This window comes from Sebastes umbrosus, chromosome 9, assembly GCF_015220745.1.
Source record: "Sebastes umbrosus isolate fSebUmb1 chromosome 9, fSebUmb1.pri, whole genome shotgun sequence".
Lineage (NCBI taxonomy): Eukaryota > Metazoa > Chordata > Actinopteri > Perciformes > Sebastidae > Sebastes > Sebastes umbrosus.
In genome coordinates, this window is record NC_051277.1 from 23,284,261 (window position 1) to 23,302,892 (window position 18,632).

Sequence of the window (18,632 nt, forward strand, 5' to 3'; positions counted from 1 at the left end):
TAAATGCAAAATGATTAGCCTGCTATTATCACAAAACACCACAAGAGGGCAGATGCGGCTCACAAGTGCAAACAGTCAGTGAGGAAACCAAGATGCTCAATGTATCTGCTGCACCTCTGGGCTGGAAGCAGCTTTAACTGTATGTGGATTAACTGTATGTTAAGTTTTCTTGCAGTGTTTTAATGGAAGACATTAATAATAACCCCCTTTTTATATCTTGCACCCTATCCTGCAGGGCTGTGTGGTTTAGGCTGAAGCGGTTCAGCACCATGGACAGAGATGCACTTCATGTTCAGGACCCTGGACAGCGCCTGACTGGGACTCACTGTAAGGATGAAGCTTTCTACTCACGGTTCAAAGCAGAGATTGTGGTAGCACACAAATCACACTAATATGTTATTAATGGGAGGTGGAAAAAATGAGGTCATGGTGATTGTTTACTCTTTGTTGCCCTACAAACCCACAACACAAAGTTTATTACCTATCCTGACAAAACCAATACATGGAAGGTGAATGTTACAATTCACAGGACATAATGGCACACAATGGCCAGGTCCATGCCGGGCTAAAAACCACAACCCAGGCAGTGCCTACTCATGCTCACCGAGACCAGATGAGACAGGGACAAGGGGATTTCAAGGAGAGGTTGCTATCTGGGATTTCCTCAGACTGTGGAAGGGGGGAGTTGGGGAGAGGAAGGAGGATTTCGCAATCCCTCTCGCCCACTACAATGTCGTCACTGCATGTACGTCAGAAAAAGGAGGGGGTGGTACGTCAAGGCTGTGATTCAGCTCAGTGAAACGTGCAGAATCCAGCTCCAGCAGTATTAACGCAATCTACACACATTGTAAACAGACCTCACTGGCCTTACATTTTATTTTTATACAGGCTTATTTTTCAAGGTGACAGCTTACAATAAGGACTAAAATCTTGCCTATTTATCACACACCTTCCTTTAAAAACTGAAATACTGCACAGGCAGACGGCACCAACACTGTCCCTCTGAGCATTGTTACATTATTAGAAATAGATGTTGGAAACCAGGGAAATATTGTGTTTTTTTATTCTGGTTGTAGTTTTGTCCATTAAAAAGCATCACGACCTGATGGGATGTTCTATAATATAGAACATCCCATCAGGTCGTGATGCTTAGGTGATGCTTAGATTCTATATCACCACCATGGTTCTATATGAGGTCGTCCTCTGCTCTGATTGGCTGAGGCACGTTCACTGCACGAGAAACTCACGAGCTCGTGATTCAATTAAATATGAACGGCAGAAATCCCCTCGTGACCTTTTTAAGGACTAATACTCGGTGTAGAAAACATACAGGCTACTAACATGAAATAATCTTTCTGGTGTTGTTGAATTACTTCTGGTTAAGAGATAATTATATCGACTGTTTTTCTTTTCCAAGCGTCAATTACCTTAAAAAAAAAAAAAATCTATATATACAGCACAGCCTCAATGTTTCATATTGAATCAGTCCACCCCCATCTCTTAGACAGAATGGTATCGCCCTCAGAGCACTCTCCTGTTCTGCGCATGTCAGTAGTGGAGTGGGATAATTGGTTTTAAACGTCTTCCACCTCACTGTTAATTGCCTACTTGGGGCAGTTAAAAAATAAATATGCAATAAACTATTTGACATAACACTTATATAGGATGTGGATTAATGAAAGGCAATAAAATGGCACCAGTTTGTAGTGCAATATTGGGGGGGAAGGTGGCAAAGTTAAATCCAAAATGGAGTCCCATCAGAAACCATTAAAAGTAGGTCAAGTAGTCTAAATAAAAAGTTTGTTCTGGCATTATTTTATTTATTAAAATGTTGACAAATGAGACATAATAGTTGCACCTAGAGTCCATATTATTGTCCATATAGTCCATATTATTGTAAACTGTTTTGACATTACACTAACAGTGTAATAGGATGTGGATTAATGAAAGACAATATAATGGCACCAGTTTTTAGTGTAACATGGGGGTGGCGGTAGCAAAGTTAAATTGTCAATTGTTTATTTGTTTATTTGTTTTGCACAATTTAAGACTATACAACATAACAAAAAATAATAATATACAGTGCAGGAAGAGGCAAAAAACCCACTGGGCTTATCTGAAGCCTCCACCTAGAGACAAGATTAATATAAAGAAATAATATGACTACATAATAGTGATAATAAACAATTAGGACAAGATATATATAATAACAATAACAATACAGTAAATAAATCAAATTAAAAATAGAGTCCAAGAGAATCCATTAAAAGTAGGTCAAGTAGTCTAAATAAAAAAGTTTGTTCAACATTATTTTATTTATTAAAATGTTGACAAATGCGAGATACTAATTGCACCCAGAGTCCATATTATTGTACTCAATGTCAATATTTATAGTGTCAAATATTCCTTTACAGCCATATATTACATGATTGTTCGTGATGGTCACCGGGTCTAAATTCTGTAATAGAAAAGGGACAAAAAAGTTTGTTCTAGCATTATTTTATTTATTACAATGTTGACAAATGCGAGATAATACTTGCACCCAGAGTCCATATTATTTTACTCAATGTCAATATTATCAGAATCAGAATCGTGTTTATTGCCAGGTGTAAGAGGTAAGAGGTGGTTTTGTTGGTGCAAGTTAAACAGTATAACAACAAAAGAATAGATAAACACGTTAGAATAAATATAGTGTCAAATATTCCTTTACAGCCATATTACATGATCTAACTTCTGTAATAGAAAAGGGTCAAGATGAGCTGTTAAAGTCACTCTCCTCGCTGTACCAGTTGACATGTGGGGTGATCAATAGTGGAGTTAACCAGTGATGGAGGTGGAGAGAGAGGGAGGAGGAGGAGGAAGAGGAGGGGTGACGACGTGATAGTCTCAACCACGCCGTGAAGGGGGCTGTCCCTGTTGGTGGAAGATCAGCCCGAGGAAGGCCCACCTAGTGATCATTTGAAAATATCTCCCATTTAGACGATAGTGTGACTCGACTGTGCGAATCAATCATAAGGGGACAAGTCGACGGCTATTTGTAAATAGGTAAGTACTCCTTTTTTTTTTTTTCTTGCATTCATTTTATTGGTATTAAGAGTTTTTAATCATATAGAGGTCACCACCATTTGTGGGGACCGTGCATGTGTGTGCGTCGTCATTGGATGGCACCGTGCGTAAAACACATTACAACTCTAATCCAACGTATATATCTATATATATATAGATATATAAATTATAATGCTTTTTCGTGTCAGATTATCAATTTAGTGTGTGGAATATAATGCATTGGTCGACACCGTGAATATATGCATGTGACAATTAAAAGGCTTGACCTGAATCAGATAGGATGAGACTCTGAATTATTGGTGTGTAATGTAAGAATATAATCCGAGCTGTTAGTCTGCAGCCTCGTCTGTTTTATTTAAATGTTTCCCCTCGTGTGATCGGACGAGCTCAGATTACATATCCACAAAAACCGTGCTGCGTGTAGATATATGATAGTATGGATGTGATAGTGTAGATGTGATAGTATAGATCGTGCTTCCCATCCCCCCCCCCAGCAGCAACGTTGTGTAGGATCTTGCAATACATGTAGAATGAGATGATGATGTACAGTCTCCTTAAAAAGGGGGCCTGCTCTTTTTTATTCCCAGGAGCAGCCCTGCCATCTCTCTGCCACAGAGAGTAGCATTACAGGCGAGCAATAATTAATGAGCGCCTCCACAATTAACCATTTCATTGAATTTTTTTTTTGCCTTTTGAATATTTCATGCTTTGACGAGGATGTGAAAAAAAAGGGTGTTGAATGCATGAGTGAACAGAGAGGGGTTTTTTACTACAGCCTGATGGCTGGGGCTGCTGCAGCTGCCAGGATCTACCACAGGAGGCAGTGCTGCCTTCATTTACTGTGCTCTTATAATAGACTAGACATCCATAGAGGCTTGTAGAAATAGATAGAAATGAATATGCTTAAAAACTGGTTATTAATATGAGCTATTTAATGCCACATGCATGTAAAATATGATGTGTACACACAGTGACAGCAGTGATGGTGACTGACAGCAGGTGTCTCTCCACAGTTACTCGGCCAAGATGGATGTGTTTATGAAGGGTTTGTCTAAAGCGAAAGAGGGGATGGCTGTGGCCGCAGAGAAGACCAAGGAAGGAGTTGCGGTTGCGGCTGAAAAGACTAAAGAAGGAGTAATGTTTGTAGGTAAGATGATCACAAATCTGCTTGCAGGGGGTTATTTTACATGCAAACCAGGCACATTGAGTTGTTCCTCCTATATGGATGAGCAGGCAACAAATCAGCAGGGAGTATTTTATAATTTAGTTCCTGCAGCATCCTCATTACGCCCTGAAACAAATGGTTGAATTATACAATGGCTTCCTTTTATTGGCACAATAAATAGCAGAATCCTGCTTCTCTCTGACATGTAAGCAACCAGCAGACTGTGTGTGTGTGTTGCTTAACCTCTTTGTTCAGTGTCATTATAATACAGTTAGGTGACATTATTACACCTCCATGATTTCCTCTCTGTAACGGCAGTTGTTTTATTGGACTCAATGTGTGGTGCAAGTTAAAATGACTGATGTGTTACAGTGTACGGCACGATAAGTACAGCTGAGTGCACTCCTTAAAATTCAGAGTGGTTTAGTATGCTGTAATTTAATAAATAAATCAGCCTGACAGTTGATCAATATATTTGTTTTACTTTATTAGGCTGATGCAATATCAAAATAATCAGCAATTTTACCTGTTGTATTATCTAACTATCCAGAGGTTTTAAAAAAAAAAAAGGATGCACTGGAGTTATTTTTGACGTGCGTGATGTGATACGAGGCTTTGAACGTCCTCGGTGCCCTCTCGCCTGACTTGACTGGGCTACAGGCGGGAGATGGGAACGGGTGGGGGTCGTGGTGGTGGGGGTGGGGGTGGGGCAGCAGGATGGTGGGAGCTGCTCTTGCCACATGTCAGTGCATTGGACAGCAGCAGATTGTAAAACAGTCTCAGCCCGCGGTCACCTCCTGGAGACGAACAGACTAAAGGCCTCTGCTCCTTTTGTCCTTTACAGAGCAGCTTAATTTGTAATGGACACCATAACAGCAGAGCGATCTGCACAGATCAGTGTCTCTGTTGCATGATTCTAAAGTGCAACTGCCAAATATGTGCCTTTAGATTATTGGCCCCAATCTATTTCACTTGCTTTAGATGTGATACGGAGGCGGATGGACACCTGGAAAAGGTTAGCGAGCAGCTGGGCGAAAGAACAATAGAAACTGACAAAACCATTGTATCATCTCTTTGATCATCAACATTAAAAAATGACAACTTTCACAGTCATCATATTCCAGCTCCCTGACTTGTAAAGGCAGTGCTATGCATAATTTAATTAGCTGTGTTGCCGGGCAATAATTCAGGGGTATTCTTTAATGGTGTCAAATCATTCTGAAATAATGAAATTTTAATGTCACAATAGCCAATGCTAACCAGTCCTATTGTCTAAATAATTAATAGCAAGCTCAGTGTATTCAATGTTGAAGAAAATCATGTTGAATCATATTTTAGAGAACCTAATTTGAGTTGTGTATTTTGGTTTTAATATGTCTAGGGCTGCAACTAACAATTATTTCCATTAGCAATTAATCTGATATATTATTTTCTTGGTTACTCAATAAATCATTTGGTTTATAAAATGTCAGGAAATGGTGAAAATGCTCATCACAATTTCCTAGGAGTCCATGGTGACATCTTCAGACTAAGGCCGCAACTAACGATTATTTTCATTGTTGATTAATCTGTCGATTATTTTCTCGATTAATCGATTAGGTCTATAACATGTCAGAAAATTAGGAAAAATAATGATCAGTGTGTCTTGTTTCATCCACAACTCAAAGATATTCAGTTTACTGTCATAGAGGAGTCAAGAGACCAGAAAATATTCACATTTAAGAAGCTGGAATCAGAATTTAAAAAAAAAAATCTTAAAAAATGACTCATCAATTATCAAAATAGTTGGCGATTAATTTAATAGTTGACAACTAATCGATTAATCGTTGCAGCTCTACTTCAAACTGCTTGTTTGTCCAACCAACAGTCCAAAACCCAAAGACTTACTGTTTACAGTTACATAAGAGAAAGAAAAACAGAACATTTTCAGAGGCTGGAAGTAGATAATGTTTGGATTTTCATGTTTCATTATATTGAGCGTAATGAACATCACTTGTTTTATTATAGTGATTTCACCAACTGTATGTCTATAGTGACAAAGCCCATGTCATTTGTGATGAATGATGTCTTCCATATTGGCCAGCTCTGCTTGTCATCTTACAGTTGGTCCGGTAGGGGTGAAGGGGGGAAGGGCCAGATGACTCAGGTGACTCAGAGATGAACGCGGGCCCTGGAGCCTGCCAGCCATTACATATATTTATTTTGCCAGTTGTTGAGCTGTTGTCAGACGGCCCAAATTTCCAGTGACACCCCTGCTGGTAGTGCTACAGCTACGGGCCGGTGCCCGTGCCATTGATTCGGTGACAGTATGTCTCGGGTGCGTTCAAGAGACATCGGGTATTCCAGGAGAAGTTGTCCGATGTGTCTGCGTTTTAGATAGAATCCAATTACCCTACATACTTAGCACCGTGTCCCTGTCACTCATCACCAGAACCAAACATGTCAATCTGCAGTCAAAACACGTGCAGGCTCATTTTCGTCTGCGTCTCATCCCGCCTCTTGCCTGTGGCACACAGAAAGGGAAAGGAGCATTTTCTGTGGCATCTCTGTGCTTCTGCATGCTGCTTGTTGAGCGTAGCGATGCCCTAGAAAGCTGCGTATGATTCGCTTGAAGGCCCCCTTGGAGGAGGGGTAAGAGTGATCTGATAGGCCTGTGGCCCACCTTTTGACAGCTGCTGCAGACCGCCCACCCAGCTGAGCTGAGCAGACAGCCTGAGTAAGGCGAGGAGAGGCGAAAATGAGAAAAGCCTGCTGTACTAGATGCCATTTAATGTCACAACTAACAGCCTCATTCATAGAGCATCCATGTACCCTATTATGACAGTCTCAGTATATGGCAGCTCTTTTCCGCACTTTCATTTAAACAGTTATCTCTGATACTAACATTTGCTAAACCATAGCTACAGCCTGGAATTGCATTGCAAAATAATAACACTCAGTAATCTGTTTCAATATATTCAATATATTTATGGGAGAATTTAAAAAACAAAACATTTATTGATTTTATGCATTTAACAGATTATACATATAACACAGAACCTTCCCCCAAACTGAACATTTGTCAGTGTATAAAATAATAATAATGATACAAATTACTTGAAAGTAAATAGCTAAACATAAAATTAAAAAGGATATATACTGTATTTACTATGAAAATATAATGAAGTGAATAAATAAAAAAAAAAATATATATATATATGTATGTATGTATATATATATATATATATATATATGTATACTGTATGTATGTATATATATATTTATATGTATGTATATATGTATATTAATGTATATATCTATATATATATACATTAATATATATATTAATGTGTGTATATATAGATATATACATTAATATATATATATATTAATGTACCCACAGCTACCATCCATTTGTGTTTAGTGTAGCTGTAGTGCGGTAGCTGCACTTCACCAGAGCAGATGCTTAAATGGATGTACATCTTAGATGTACATTTTGCTTTGAGGCTCGCCTTTTGTAGCGACGGCTCTGTACTTCATCGTCATCATCATTTCATTTCTCTTTCTCAGTTGGCTTTTAAAGGCCCTCAGGGACCAATAAGACATGTGACTTCTGCACAGTAGAGAGGAGGACAATGCTTGAGTGGCCAGTGGGCACACAGTTGATTGACCAAATAGCGTGATGGAGTACAGTGTAGATGGATGAGATCAGCCAAAGGTCAGAGGATTGATTAGTGGTTTGGGTTTTAAGTCGGCCACAAAGTTTAATAACTCCTCCCTATGAAAGTACCAAGAAACCCAAGTGCTTCAGCCATGATTGTTCTCTATTGCCTCTGGAGCTGTGGCAAACTGTGAATAAACAAAAGTGTTACTGCATCACTTATATGAAAACTGATTGGTTGGTAGTGACAATTGTGAAAAGTGAATCATGCTAGTTACATTCCACAGTGATTAGCAGGACGCCGCAGTGCTGTATCTTTGAATTAATACTGCTTTTCATGTCGGGCTTCAGTAGCATCAGTATGTCATGAATCATGCAGTCAGGTAGATAATATTTGACCTATGAAGGTTCATTTTAAGAAAGTACACGACAAGCTAAAACTCTGAATGAATGGCAGTAGTGCTTCAGTGGTTAGTGTTAGACAAGTGTAAAGTTCCCGTATCTACACACACTTACAAAAGATAATTCATCTTGAAAGGCAAAATGTCAAATGAGACTTGAAGGAACTATTCTAACAAATTTCTCTTTTTGTTAATTCAGGTAACAAGGCCAAAGACAGCGCGAGCACAGGTGAGTTTTCCCTCTGTCAGTCAAACCTAAACATCACTGCTGCAGCAATAACAAGCTCAGTTTCATTACAGTGAAGACACTTCCTAACTGGGAAATGGCAAATTCATTATGGTTATGGGGGAGCGTTTGTGTATAGTAGGGGCATCTGTAAGTGGTCATTATGTGCAATAATCAATTGAGAAACAAAAGAGGGCAGGCATCATGCGCATGCTTTTAATCTGTCTGCTGAATCTGTTGAGATAATGTTACGTCTGTGTGTGTTTACATGATGTTTGTGTGTCTCTGCAGTGGCTGAGAAGACCACTGGAGCCTACGGGAACATCGTCGCTGCCACCGGCCTGGGGAAAAAGGACGAGTTCCCTGCTGACATGAATGTATGTACGCCATTACACTCGCCATCAGCTCCCTGCTTGCACACACAGTGAAGTGTAACTCGCTGTTCTAGTTTCTGCAGTGTGTTCCTGTTAGCCGACACAGTATTGCAGTGCGTTCACAGGATATCAGTTGGCCCTTAACTGTGAACCGATCAGAGGTGATGAACGGCACTGCATATTTAAAATCTCCAGCTCCTTTAGCAAAGCATATTCAAAAGCTTTATGTAATATATATCTGTGGTCAGTATTGCATTTGTTTGATGTTATTTTTGGGTATACAGTATATACAACCAGGGCTGCAAACACCTATGATTTCTAATCTATAAAATGAATCTCTCAATGTTGTTTTAGTCTATAAATCATTTTTCAAAAATAGTGATTATTTTAAGTATATACAGTATATCATACGTTTCCAGAGCCCAATATGCCGTCTTCAAATAGCTTGTTATGCCGTCCAACAGTCCAAAACCTAAAGATATATACAGTATATAGTAACAGAAAAACAGCAAATCCTCTCATTTAAGAAAATGGAACCAGTCAATATTTGGCAGTTCTGCTCGATAAAACTCACCACTCAAATTGTTTTCAATTTTTGTTCATCAACTAATCAATAAGTTGTGTAGTTTAATCAATATTTTGAATATTTTTTAAATCTCTCAGATGGTAGGATTATTGCACAGTACAATAAGACTTACAAAACTTTACCAAACCCCCTGGCCCTTCTTACACAATGTAAAGAGCTGCAAATATACTAAATACAACTTCAAAACGCATTGAAAGACATCCTTTATGCTTCAAAATTGAAAAAAATGGTTCTTTAAAAGGGTATTCAATCGATTTAATATTTCACTTCCACAAAGTTTTTGGACTCACAAGACACAGATTTAAAAAAAGAACGGTCATAATCAAAGCGACGGCAGCTGATATATCCTGACTTTTAATCCTTAAAACACTGGATCCTACATTTCCCATAATGCAACACCAATAGCGTCCTCGATGATATCATCAGGGTTATTTTTTTTAAACTTTGCAAAACTTCCTCCTATGACACAGAAGACTGTGGCTTAGAGGTAGAGGGGGTTGTTGCGGATTCGATCCCCGGCTCCTCCAGTCCACATGTTAAAGTGTCCTTGAGCAAGATTCTGAACTCTTGCAGGCTGTGCCATTGATGTGTGAGTGAATGAATATTTAGATTAGATACTGATGCAGCCTCTGCCGTCAGTGTATGTGTTTGTCTGTATGTGTGAATGGGTGAATGTTGACATGTAGTGTGAAGCGCTTTTGCGCATTGCATGCATATAATGACATGACTACAGACTGCCTTGTGTATGCATGTTAACAATACAGCAGCTTACGCTATTCTTGATTGAGCCTACATATGTTTGTGTACACGTGCCTGAGAACAAGTGACAGAGGAAAAGAAACCTCCGTTCCAGATCCGAGCCTCACTTACAGTTGGCAACTTGCTGCAAGTTGTGTTCATTAAAGTCTGGACAGGACTGTGGTTGTAGCAGAGCCAGATTTAGACAGCAGGAATAAACACGGGCTGATGAATTTGCGTGTCACTTCAACATAGAGTTACTGGTCCGCATCGGTTTTATTCCTCTGCTGTCAGCACCGACATTTGCTGTCCTACCAGAGGAAACGCGGTCATGTTTTTTTGCGATAAAGTTCACTTGTGTATTTAAGTCAAAAACATGTTTCTCAACGTTGACAAGATAAAAACAGTATGCTCCACAGCATGATTCTGCTTTCATGCTGCAAAATGTACTGCTGATTGACAGCTTTTATACAGTTGAAATAGAAAGTAATGCAGTTGCACTAAGGCTTTGTTTTACACATATAGCTTCAGTTCAGAGCCTGTTTCACTGTTCAGGTGCTTTGAATGACCCCAAACAGTCTCTCTGTGGGACTATCAGCTTTCTTCAACACACAGCTTTTCCATTATAGTACCCTGACCCCCTGAAGACCTCTGCTAATGTCTCCTGGAACAGTATTGGAAAAATCTACTTATAGCCAAGCTTGGAAATTTGAGTGGTATACATTTTACTCGTTGTTTTTTTGCTTGTTAAATGACCTGGTTGTGCGTCATCGGCATGCTGACATTTCATCTTTTGCTGTCAGACTGTCAGTGAAACAGAAAGGTCCTCGTGCTGTCCGAAGCCTTCATCCCTCAGAGTTGGACCCTCTCCACTCGCTCGCTAATCTAGTAAATCTGACAGCCTGCTCTAATAGGCTTCTCAGAGGCACTATCTGAGTGATAAAACTACTCATTTCAACACCCTGACAACAGATTGTTAAACTGTTGACATTCGTATTACATGTGCAGCCACTACTGTTCAGTTATATGCTGTGCTGTATATCCACTCTGTAACTGTATTCTGCCCTCTAAAATTGCTCGTACACTATACACAATATTTAACTTTGAATACTTCAAATAATGTTTTTTAAGAGAAACCTGTGCTAAATGGTCTGCACATAAGGCTTCTCTTGTGCTTGAGTCTCGACTGAATTCAATCAGACAAAAAAAACATATCTTTCTCTACTGTTGTTATCACATAAACAGCCTTTTTCATGTTCACTTTTTCTCAGGCGATGATCCGTCTGATTAGTTATGTCTTTATGGTGGTTTCCCATTGTTCAGCGTTTAAGGCCATGCTAATCTTGTTGGTGGGCTTACAGCAATAACACCAGCTTGATACAGTATATAGGATTATGGTCTGTTCTTCTCTGACCTAATTGACTTGATTAGTGCTGGGTTTAAAAATAAATGTGTGCTGACCCACTAGCTTTGTTTTAAGGGCTTGTAGTAGGAGGTGCAGCAAAGATGGAGCGCTGTCTGCTTCGGGAAGCTCTAAGAAAGAGAGCCGTGTCAGTGTCGATATCAATCAATGTCAGCGTCACTTTGAATATCAAAAGATAAGGCTGGGGGTGTTCTATATTTTTCTTTTTGTCAATGAAACCTATAAAAAGACCAAAACTAACAATGAATTGATCGTACTAACAAGTATGTTTTTATCCAGAGCCTGATATTTCTTACTCCTCTGTGCCTCCATTGTTGCCCAAAAATGATTAATAACACATCTTTTAGCCACATCGTTGCATTTGGTGACCCTTAATATAATTAACACAGGCTACTATATTTTACTTTAAATCAGCCCACGTTGTCCGGCTGTTGTAAATATTCTCTGGGAGCACCAGATATGTATAAGTCCATAGCTGAAAATAGTCCCCAATATATGCACAATTTCCTCCTGTTTGAGTAACGTTTGCTGAAAACCACAGTGTCCAGCTGTTTTAGGAAGTTATTTATCCTTTTTGGAAAATGAAATTATGTATTTGTTAGCTATTTTTAAAGATTTATGTCTTCAGTTAAAACCAGTGTGCTTTGGGCTGAGTGCCACAGACTGGACGAGTGAGAGAAGTACGAGACTAATGGCCCGATCAGACAGAACACGTTTTGCTGGTGGAAAACATGAGGTGCACTGCACTGCCTTTTTGTTGCCCGATCAGAGCATTTTATTGCTGTTTGCTGAGTCTTTTTATTTTATATGTTGCTAGGCCACCAACAAATGAGTGCTAACGTTATTACAAATCATGAACTGTTCGCAGCCCAAATAGTTAATAGTACAGTTTAAATTCATGAAAATAACTTCCAGCTAAGGTCACCATAATGAGTAAAAACGCTACAGACGTCGGGCACTTTTTCTGCTTTGAGTTGAATTTCGTTTTTTTTTCAATTCGGGGTGTTCAGGGCAGTCCTGTAAAAACGCAAGGCGCACAGTGCGAATAAACACGAGGTGCTCTTTTTCAACCCTTTTCCGATGCGATTCTATGACGCTCGTTGAAGTGAATATAATAAATAAAATAACCAGGGATTTGGAAAATTATTATAATTCATTAACATACAAAACATACAATTAATATGCTCTCCTCAAAGCCACCAGACTCCAGTCAGACAACAGAAATTTTACCTTTAAAACTCATTTTAAAACACACTTCAGTCAAACTCGACAGAAACAAAATAAAACTCATCAAAACCGTCTTTATTAGTCTTTCCACTTTTACAACAATCACCAACTCTGTTTTGAGAGTTTGAAAGAGACACTGAATAAGTAACAGATATTAAAAAAAGAAGTAACCACCGTAACATTTCCACTGTTTACTAACCTGCTTATGCTCCTGGCCGGCCATGACGTCAACCATGACACATCAGAAAAAACTAAACAGAAAGGCCATTGCATCGGCACGGCATACTTGCAATGGGAACGGAGTCTATCGCCTATTTTTAGCATATTTTCCCATGTTTAAAAACACTGCATATACATGCTTATTTTGGTGGGAAAAGGGTATCATAGGTAGGTAAGGTATCATATTTGTGGATATTTATGTTAACTTCTATTATTTCATATTTTCATACAAAATAAAGCACAATTCCTATTTTTTTTTGTGTTATACAAAAAGAGCAATGACATATTACAGGCTACCTGGATTAGGAACTATACCATTGCAATTTAAAGCTAGGGTGTGAAACGTATTTTAGAAGCATTGTTGTTATATATCTTGAAATTCTCTTTACATCACAACAGCAATCAATATATCCAATGCTCTGACAAAAAAAGGGAAAAAATATCTGGTATCTTTGGCTGTCCCAGGACTGTAATAAGCATTGGACGGGCAACCTGCCTGTCTAGCTAGATAGCTGTGAGTATTAACGATAGCCCTGTGCATTGTTTACCTTCATAATGATCATTCTGGGGGAGTGGCTTTGGAGGGAGACCTGAAGCGACAGGCTGTCAGTGTTGCGACAACTACTTTCATTGGAAAAGAGTTGGCAACACTGGGCTGGGTTTTTCGGTTAGATAAGTTTTTTAAATATAGCATACTCTCCAATGTTAGCTATCAAAGCTTTAAGAAATGTGTTAGAAATATTTTGTATTGTGTTAAGAAAGAGTCTTTTTGGATTCTGGGATTCTGAAAAGCGTTGAAGTGTTTGTTAAACCACCTTCTGGGTTTTTCAAAGATCAATGGGTATTTATATTTTGGAAAATCAGATGCTGAGCTGTGCGATTCGAATGTAATGATGATGTACTACAAATATGTAAAAACTACAAATATGTGTAGTTGCTTCTATTACTGTAGATCTTTTCTGTCTTCATCATCTCTGTCTTCCTGTCTGTGTCTCTGCAGCCTGAGGAGTACGGGCAGGAGGCCATGGAGGGCCAGGGAGAGGCAATGCTGGAGCCAGAAGGGACATATGATGAGACCCAGCAGGTAATCAGCCAACACGACACACCAAGCACATACAGTACATGTCTCTGCCCTACAACATAGCATCTCATGTCTCTGTGTTCAAATTGAACTATGATTTCATTGTAAATAGCTTTCAGTATGTTATGTCACAAGCCTGTTAAAAACTGTAAAACGTTGGAGTGCAGCCTCACTTTACAGTAGATAGATGCTCATCAGTATTCACCAGCTCTGCATGGTTACACATTTTAGCTGTATTGCATTTCAATAGCACTCCACACTTGCCCCCCACTTCTGTCCCACACAAACACTACAGCTCACTCACGCTGAGGTAATTCTTCTTTTCTCTGGAAATGAAAACGGACTGCTTAACAAGCCAATTGCCACATAGCGAGTACAGTGAATATAGCACCACCTACCTACACTGAGCTTTGGGTGTGTGTCAGTGTCTATGCGTGTGTGTGTGTGTGTGTGTGCGTGCGTGTGTGTGCGTGCGTGGAGGAAGGATGCGAGTCTGACACAGATGGTTATTTTTGGAATTTGGCTGTCAGGGGCGAGACGAACTGTGCAGAAACTATCGCTTTGAAACCAGATTTTAAATAGCTAAGTAAATACAAATATCACACAATGCATATAATGTTGAAAGCATAATATATAGTATAGTATATCTAATGGTTTAAAGTGCTGCATCAGGTATGTTTTTAGCCAGAAAACAATTATATCCTCAGAGAATATTAAAATATTCAGAATCAGCTTCAGTTGGATGAAGATTTAATAGGAGATTTTTGCTAATAATGTTCATTTTATTCAGTGCATTTAGTCGGATTTTCTTTTAATTTCCACTCGCAGCCTCTATCAGTGAATTATTGCGTTCATCAGCTACAGGAATGAAACTGCGATATTCCCTGAGATGCAAATTAAAAGTGAATTTCTCAGAGGCAGCAGCTTGTGTCATCCATGTCCTCCTCCGTCTCTCCCTCCTACTCCTCTCCTCCGCATCGCCTTCCCCTCCCCCATCCTCTGCTACACCAGCTATGTGCGAGCTCTGTCTGAATGGGTGTGGTGATGACGCTCTCTGCCTTCGTGCATTGTGGGTAATGTCAGGGTCTCCCTGCATTGCTGTGAATATGGAGTGCTGCAGAGTGAACCAAGCCCTCTTAGGGAGGATTTAGAGATAAAAATAAAAAAAAATTCTCATCCAGTATCACTCTTGGTTTTGTGAGCACATAGATGACATAAGACTACTGCACATTCCTGGAGGCTGTGTTTTTCTTTTTTCTTTTTTTTTTTTTGTATGATCATGTGCGTGGAGGAGGCGTGTGCAGGGTTACAAGGATGCTTGGATTGTGCTCACGACACGTCCTTGAAGCTGGTGTAGGCTCGTGCTGCCCTCTGCAGGCCAGAGACGGGCACCAGCAGAGGAGCTCACAGCTGTGATAGAGTGACATCATTACCTTCAGCAGACCACGATCATGTGTGACCATAAGCCCTCTGTTAGATATATTCTTCTTAAACCGATTTAAGACGAATTTCATGCGATTAAGTATTAATCAAAGTCTTACTGTTGAATTATTTGAACTTTGCAAGGCATATAAATCACAGAGCAAATGAGTAGTCTTCTATTACACTTACAGTTACAACAAGACTTAAAGCAACAGTGACACCAAAATTAGTGAAACACTACGCACCTGAAATAATATAATAATAATAATGATAACATAATAAAGTAAATAAAAAATTGGAAATTCAAAAACAACAACACCAATCCAATAAAACAAATAAGGAGGCTCAATCGTCACAACCAGGCAGGCAAGGAGGTCAGAGATTCAGTATGGTTTAGGAGAGGTTTCTAAGTCTTTTCAACAGAATTAAGGGAATCCTTAAGGGAAAATCTAAGTTTCTCCAAACCAATGGACAGTAACGTATCTTTCACCCACCTATTGTGAGTCGGAGGTAGAACATTTCTATTTAAAAACAAGAAGTTGCCGCCAACAAGGTGGTAAAGGTGAGAACATGTTGCTTACTGTTGAATTTTAACCTGGAGCTTCTCTGTGCTACGGATTTGACCTGTCTCTTAAATTCTTTCCCCAGGGGAGCCAGGACTACGAGCCAGAAGCGTAAAAGCACCATTCCAAGCCACCAACCAACCAGCAGCACAATAATATTTCTAATAATAAAAAGGACAAACGCTGAATCTATTACAATTATACTCCCGTTGCAAAAAAAACAACAAAAAAGACAAGCATTCCCACTGAAAAATGTTCTTCCTTCAAGACAAATCTTTTATTATTATATATTGTAAATGTCATGTTATTAATGTAATGTGTTGGGTGTAGGTATTTATTGAGATGTAGGATTTGTCCTCTCTGTCTCATTTCCTTGACTCCCTCCCAATGAAATGAGACCAGATTCAGGGCTTGTGACTTTGTACTTTGTGTGTATCTGTATTTAGAAACGTGCAATAGATGTTCGTCATCTTCCAATGAGACATTCATTGGGAGTGGGAAAAAATAAATATGTCCGGTTGCAAGCAGATATGAAAAACAATAATATCCTCCTAAGTGTCGACAATGCCTGTTTGTGGGTTCTTTCTATTTTTTTGCATTTCTTTGGGAATTTCTTTGAACTTTTTTGAAGTAAGAGTTTTTTACATTGTATCTTTATAGTTGCTTGTGAAATCATTCCAGTAAATCTGTAATCTCTGAAATTGGCAGAGTATACATGTTTGTGTGTGCGTGTGTTTGTGTGTGTTACTGAAGATTTTAACGAGTTAAAGTCAATATATTATGTCTTGAAAATCATAATGGTTGTCATATCAATATGTGCTTTAAATTGCAGGACTTGTCAATATAAAGGTTTATGTGTTAAGCCAGACATACATTCCTCTGTAAATAAAAAGTAAAAAAAGAAACCATTTGTTAGTGTTGTTTGATATCAAACTCACTTTTGGCGTTGATCACTCATTTGATTTTAAACCTCTTGTAACCAATTCTGTTTTTGTTCTGCCTGTTGGTCTAAATGAGGATCTATTATGCGTCGTCCTCGCATGTTTCCCTTTTTTTGCTCACTCTTGTCTGGGGGGGTTTGACTACAGGATGTGTGAAATCTGCTGAGCGGGCTATGGCCCTTGGCAGGACTTTGCCATAGTTGGGATGCCAGTCTGATCGGGCCTCTTTGGGTGGGTTTTGTTTGGGTTAATCCGGCTGGAACGTGCAGGCTCGGTGGTGTCGGGCTCAAACAGAGGGTATTAAACAGCCACCCCCGCTGCTGTCGGCTCAGACGGTCGTGTGGACGCCACGGGAGACAAAAACAGGAGCCATGGCCTCGTTCAAGAAGTCCTTTGAGAGCCTGAAAGGCACGAGCCACTCGGCCGCGAAGGGAGTCACAGACACTGCAGGTAGAGCTACAGCTGTAAGATGGCTTGGTCTGGTTAAGGCTTTTCTTTTCACAATGGTATTGGTTGAAAAATGCAACTTCATAGATAAAACATTCCAGTAAATCTTTTTTTTTTCACAACTGTTTAAAATTGTCTGTCACATGTAAAGGACTTTTAATTAGTTTACCAGAGTAGAATAATTATTAAAAAGCAAAAGTGTTAACTGCAATAGTTTTTTCCTCCTGAGGTCAGTCACTGTACATCCCTGACTGTCATGTATTTTCCAGTGCAGGCAGCTCAAGGAGCTGTGCAGCAGGTGGCAGACTCCTCCAAAGAAACAGCCAACACAGGTAAAGTGCACACTTTTCTGTCTTTGAAGCTTTATGATGTGACAATGGATATATATGACTCTGAGCAGGCAGGAGTTAGAGTCACAAGCTGTCAAAGGATGAAAAAACTCTGCTCCCAAATTAAATGTTTAATCGTCGATGAAAGATGAGCTCCTGAAATGACCTATTATTTGACTTGTGTAACACTGTGTGTAATACAGGACTATAGAAATACAAATTTTAACTTGGTTGAAAGTGGTTTTAGAGACCGAATCCTCCAAATGTTACAGGAATAATGGAAATCATCCCAGATTTCAAAATCAAGGAGGATTAAACCAGTGAAATGCTTGTATTTTCTCCTCCATGATGTGCTACCTTTTCACATTTGTATGCTTATTGGACTTTGTGTCTTGCACTCCACCGTGAATCCCATTGTTGAAGTGCAACCTCCTTTAACAAAAAATGATAAACTAAATTTGTTTAAATATGAGCTTTGTATATACACACATAAATACACTATATATGCTTACAGTCATAAGTTTGCATGTGAGTTGATAACAAAAGTTTGATACAATACAATGGTGATGATTTGTTGTTTAACTTCCTGACTGTTTTTCCTCTGCTTCACTCTGACTCTTTGAAGCTGCTCAAGAAGCCGGCAGACACACTCAGGCAGCCATAGGGAAAGCTGCGGATAAGGCCACCGACACCATCAAGGAGTTTGGACAGAAATTGGAGACCAAATGATCACTTAAAAAAAAAAAAAAAGGACAATTCTAGCTGAAATCACCAGTCAACTTGT

General features: G+C 39.2%; 1 protein-coding gene across 1 annotated transcript; it reads left to right on the forward strand.

The window, feature by feature from the left end:
* Window positions 1-2,887: 2,887 nt before the first annotated feature.
* Window positions 2,888-17,036, forward strand: sncb (synuclein, beta). Its single transcript, XM_037780554.1, has 6 exons — window positions 2,888-3,045; window positions 4,080-4,213; window positions 8,472-8,501; window positions 8,790-8,875; window positions 14,066-14,149; window positions 16,217-17,036. The coding sequence occupies exons 2-6, from the start codon at window positions 4,093-4,095 to the stop codon at window positions 16,244-16,246; spliced, it is 351 nt and encodes a 116-aa protein (XP_037636482.1). The 5' UTR covers window positions 2,888-3,045; window positions 4,080-4,092; the 3' UTR covers window positions 16,247-17,036.
* The last annotated feature ends 1,596 nt before the right edge of the window (window positions 17,037-18,632 follow it).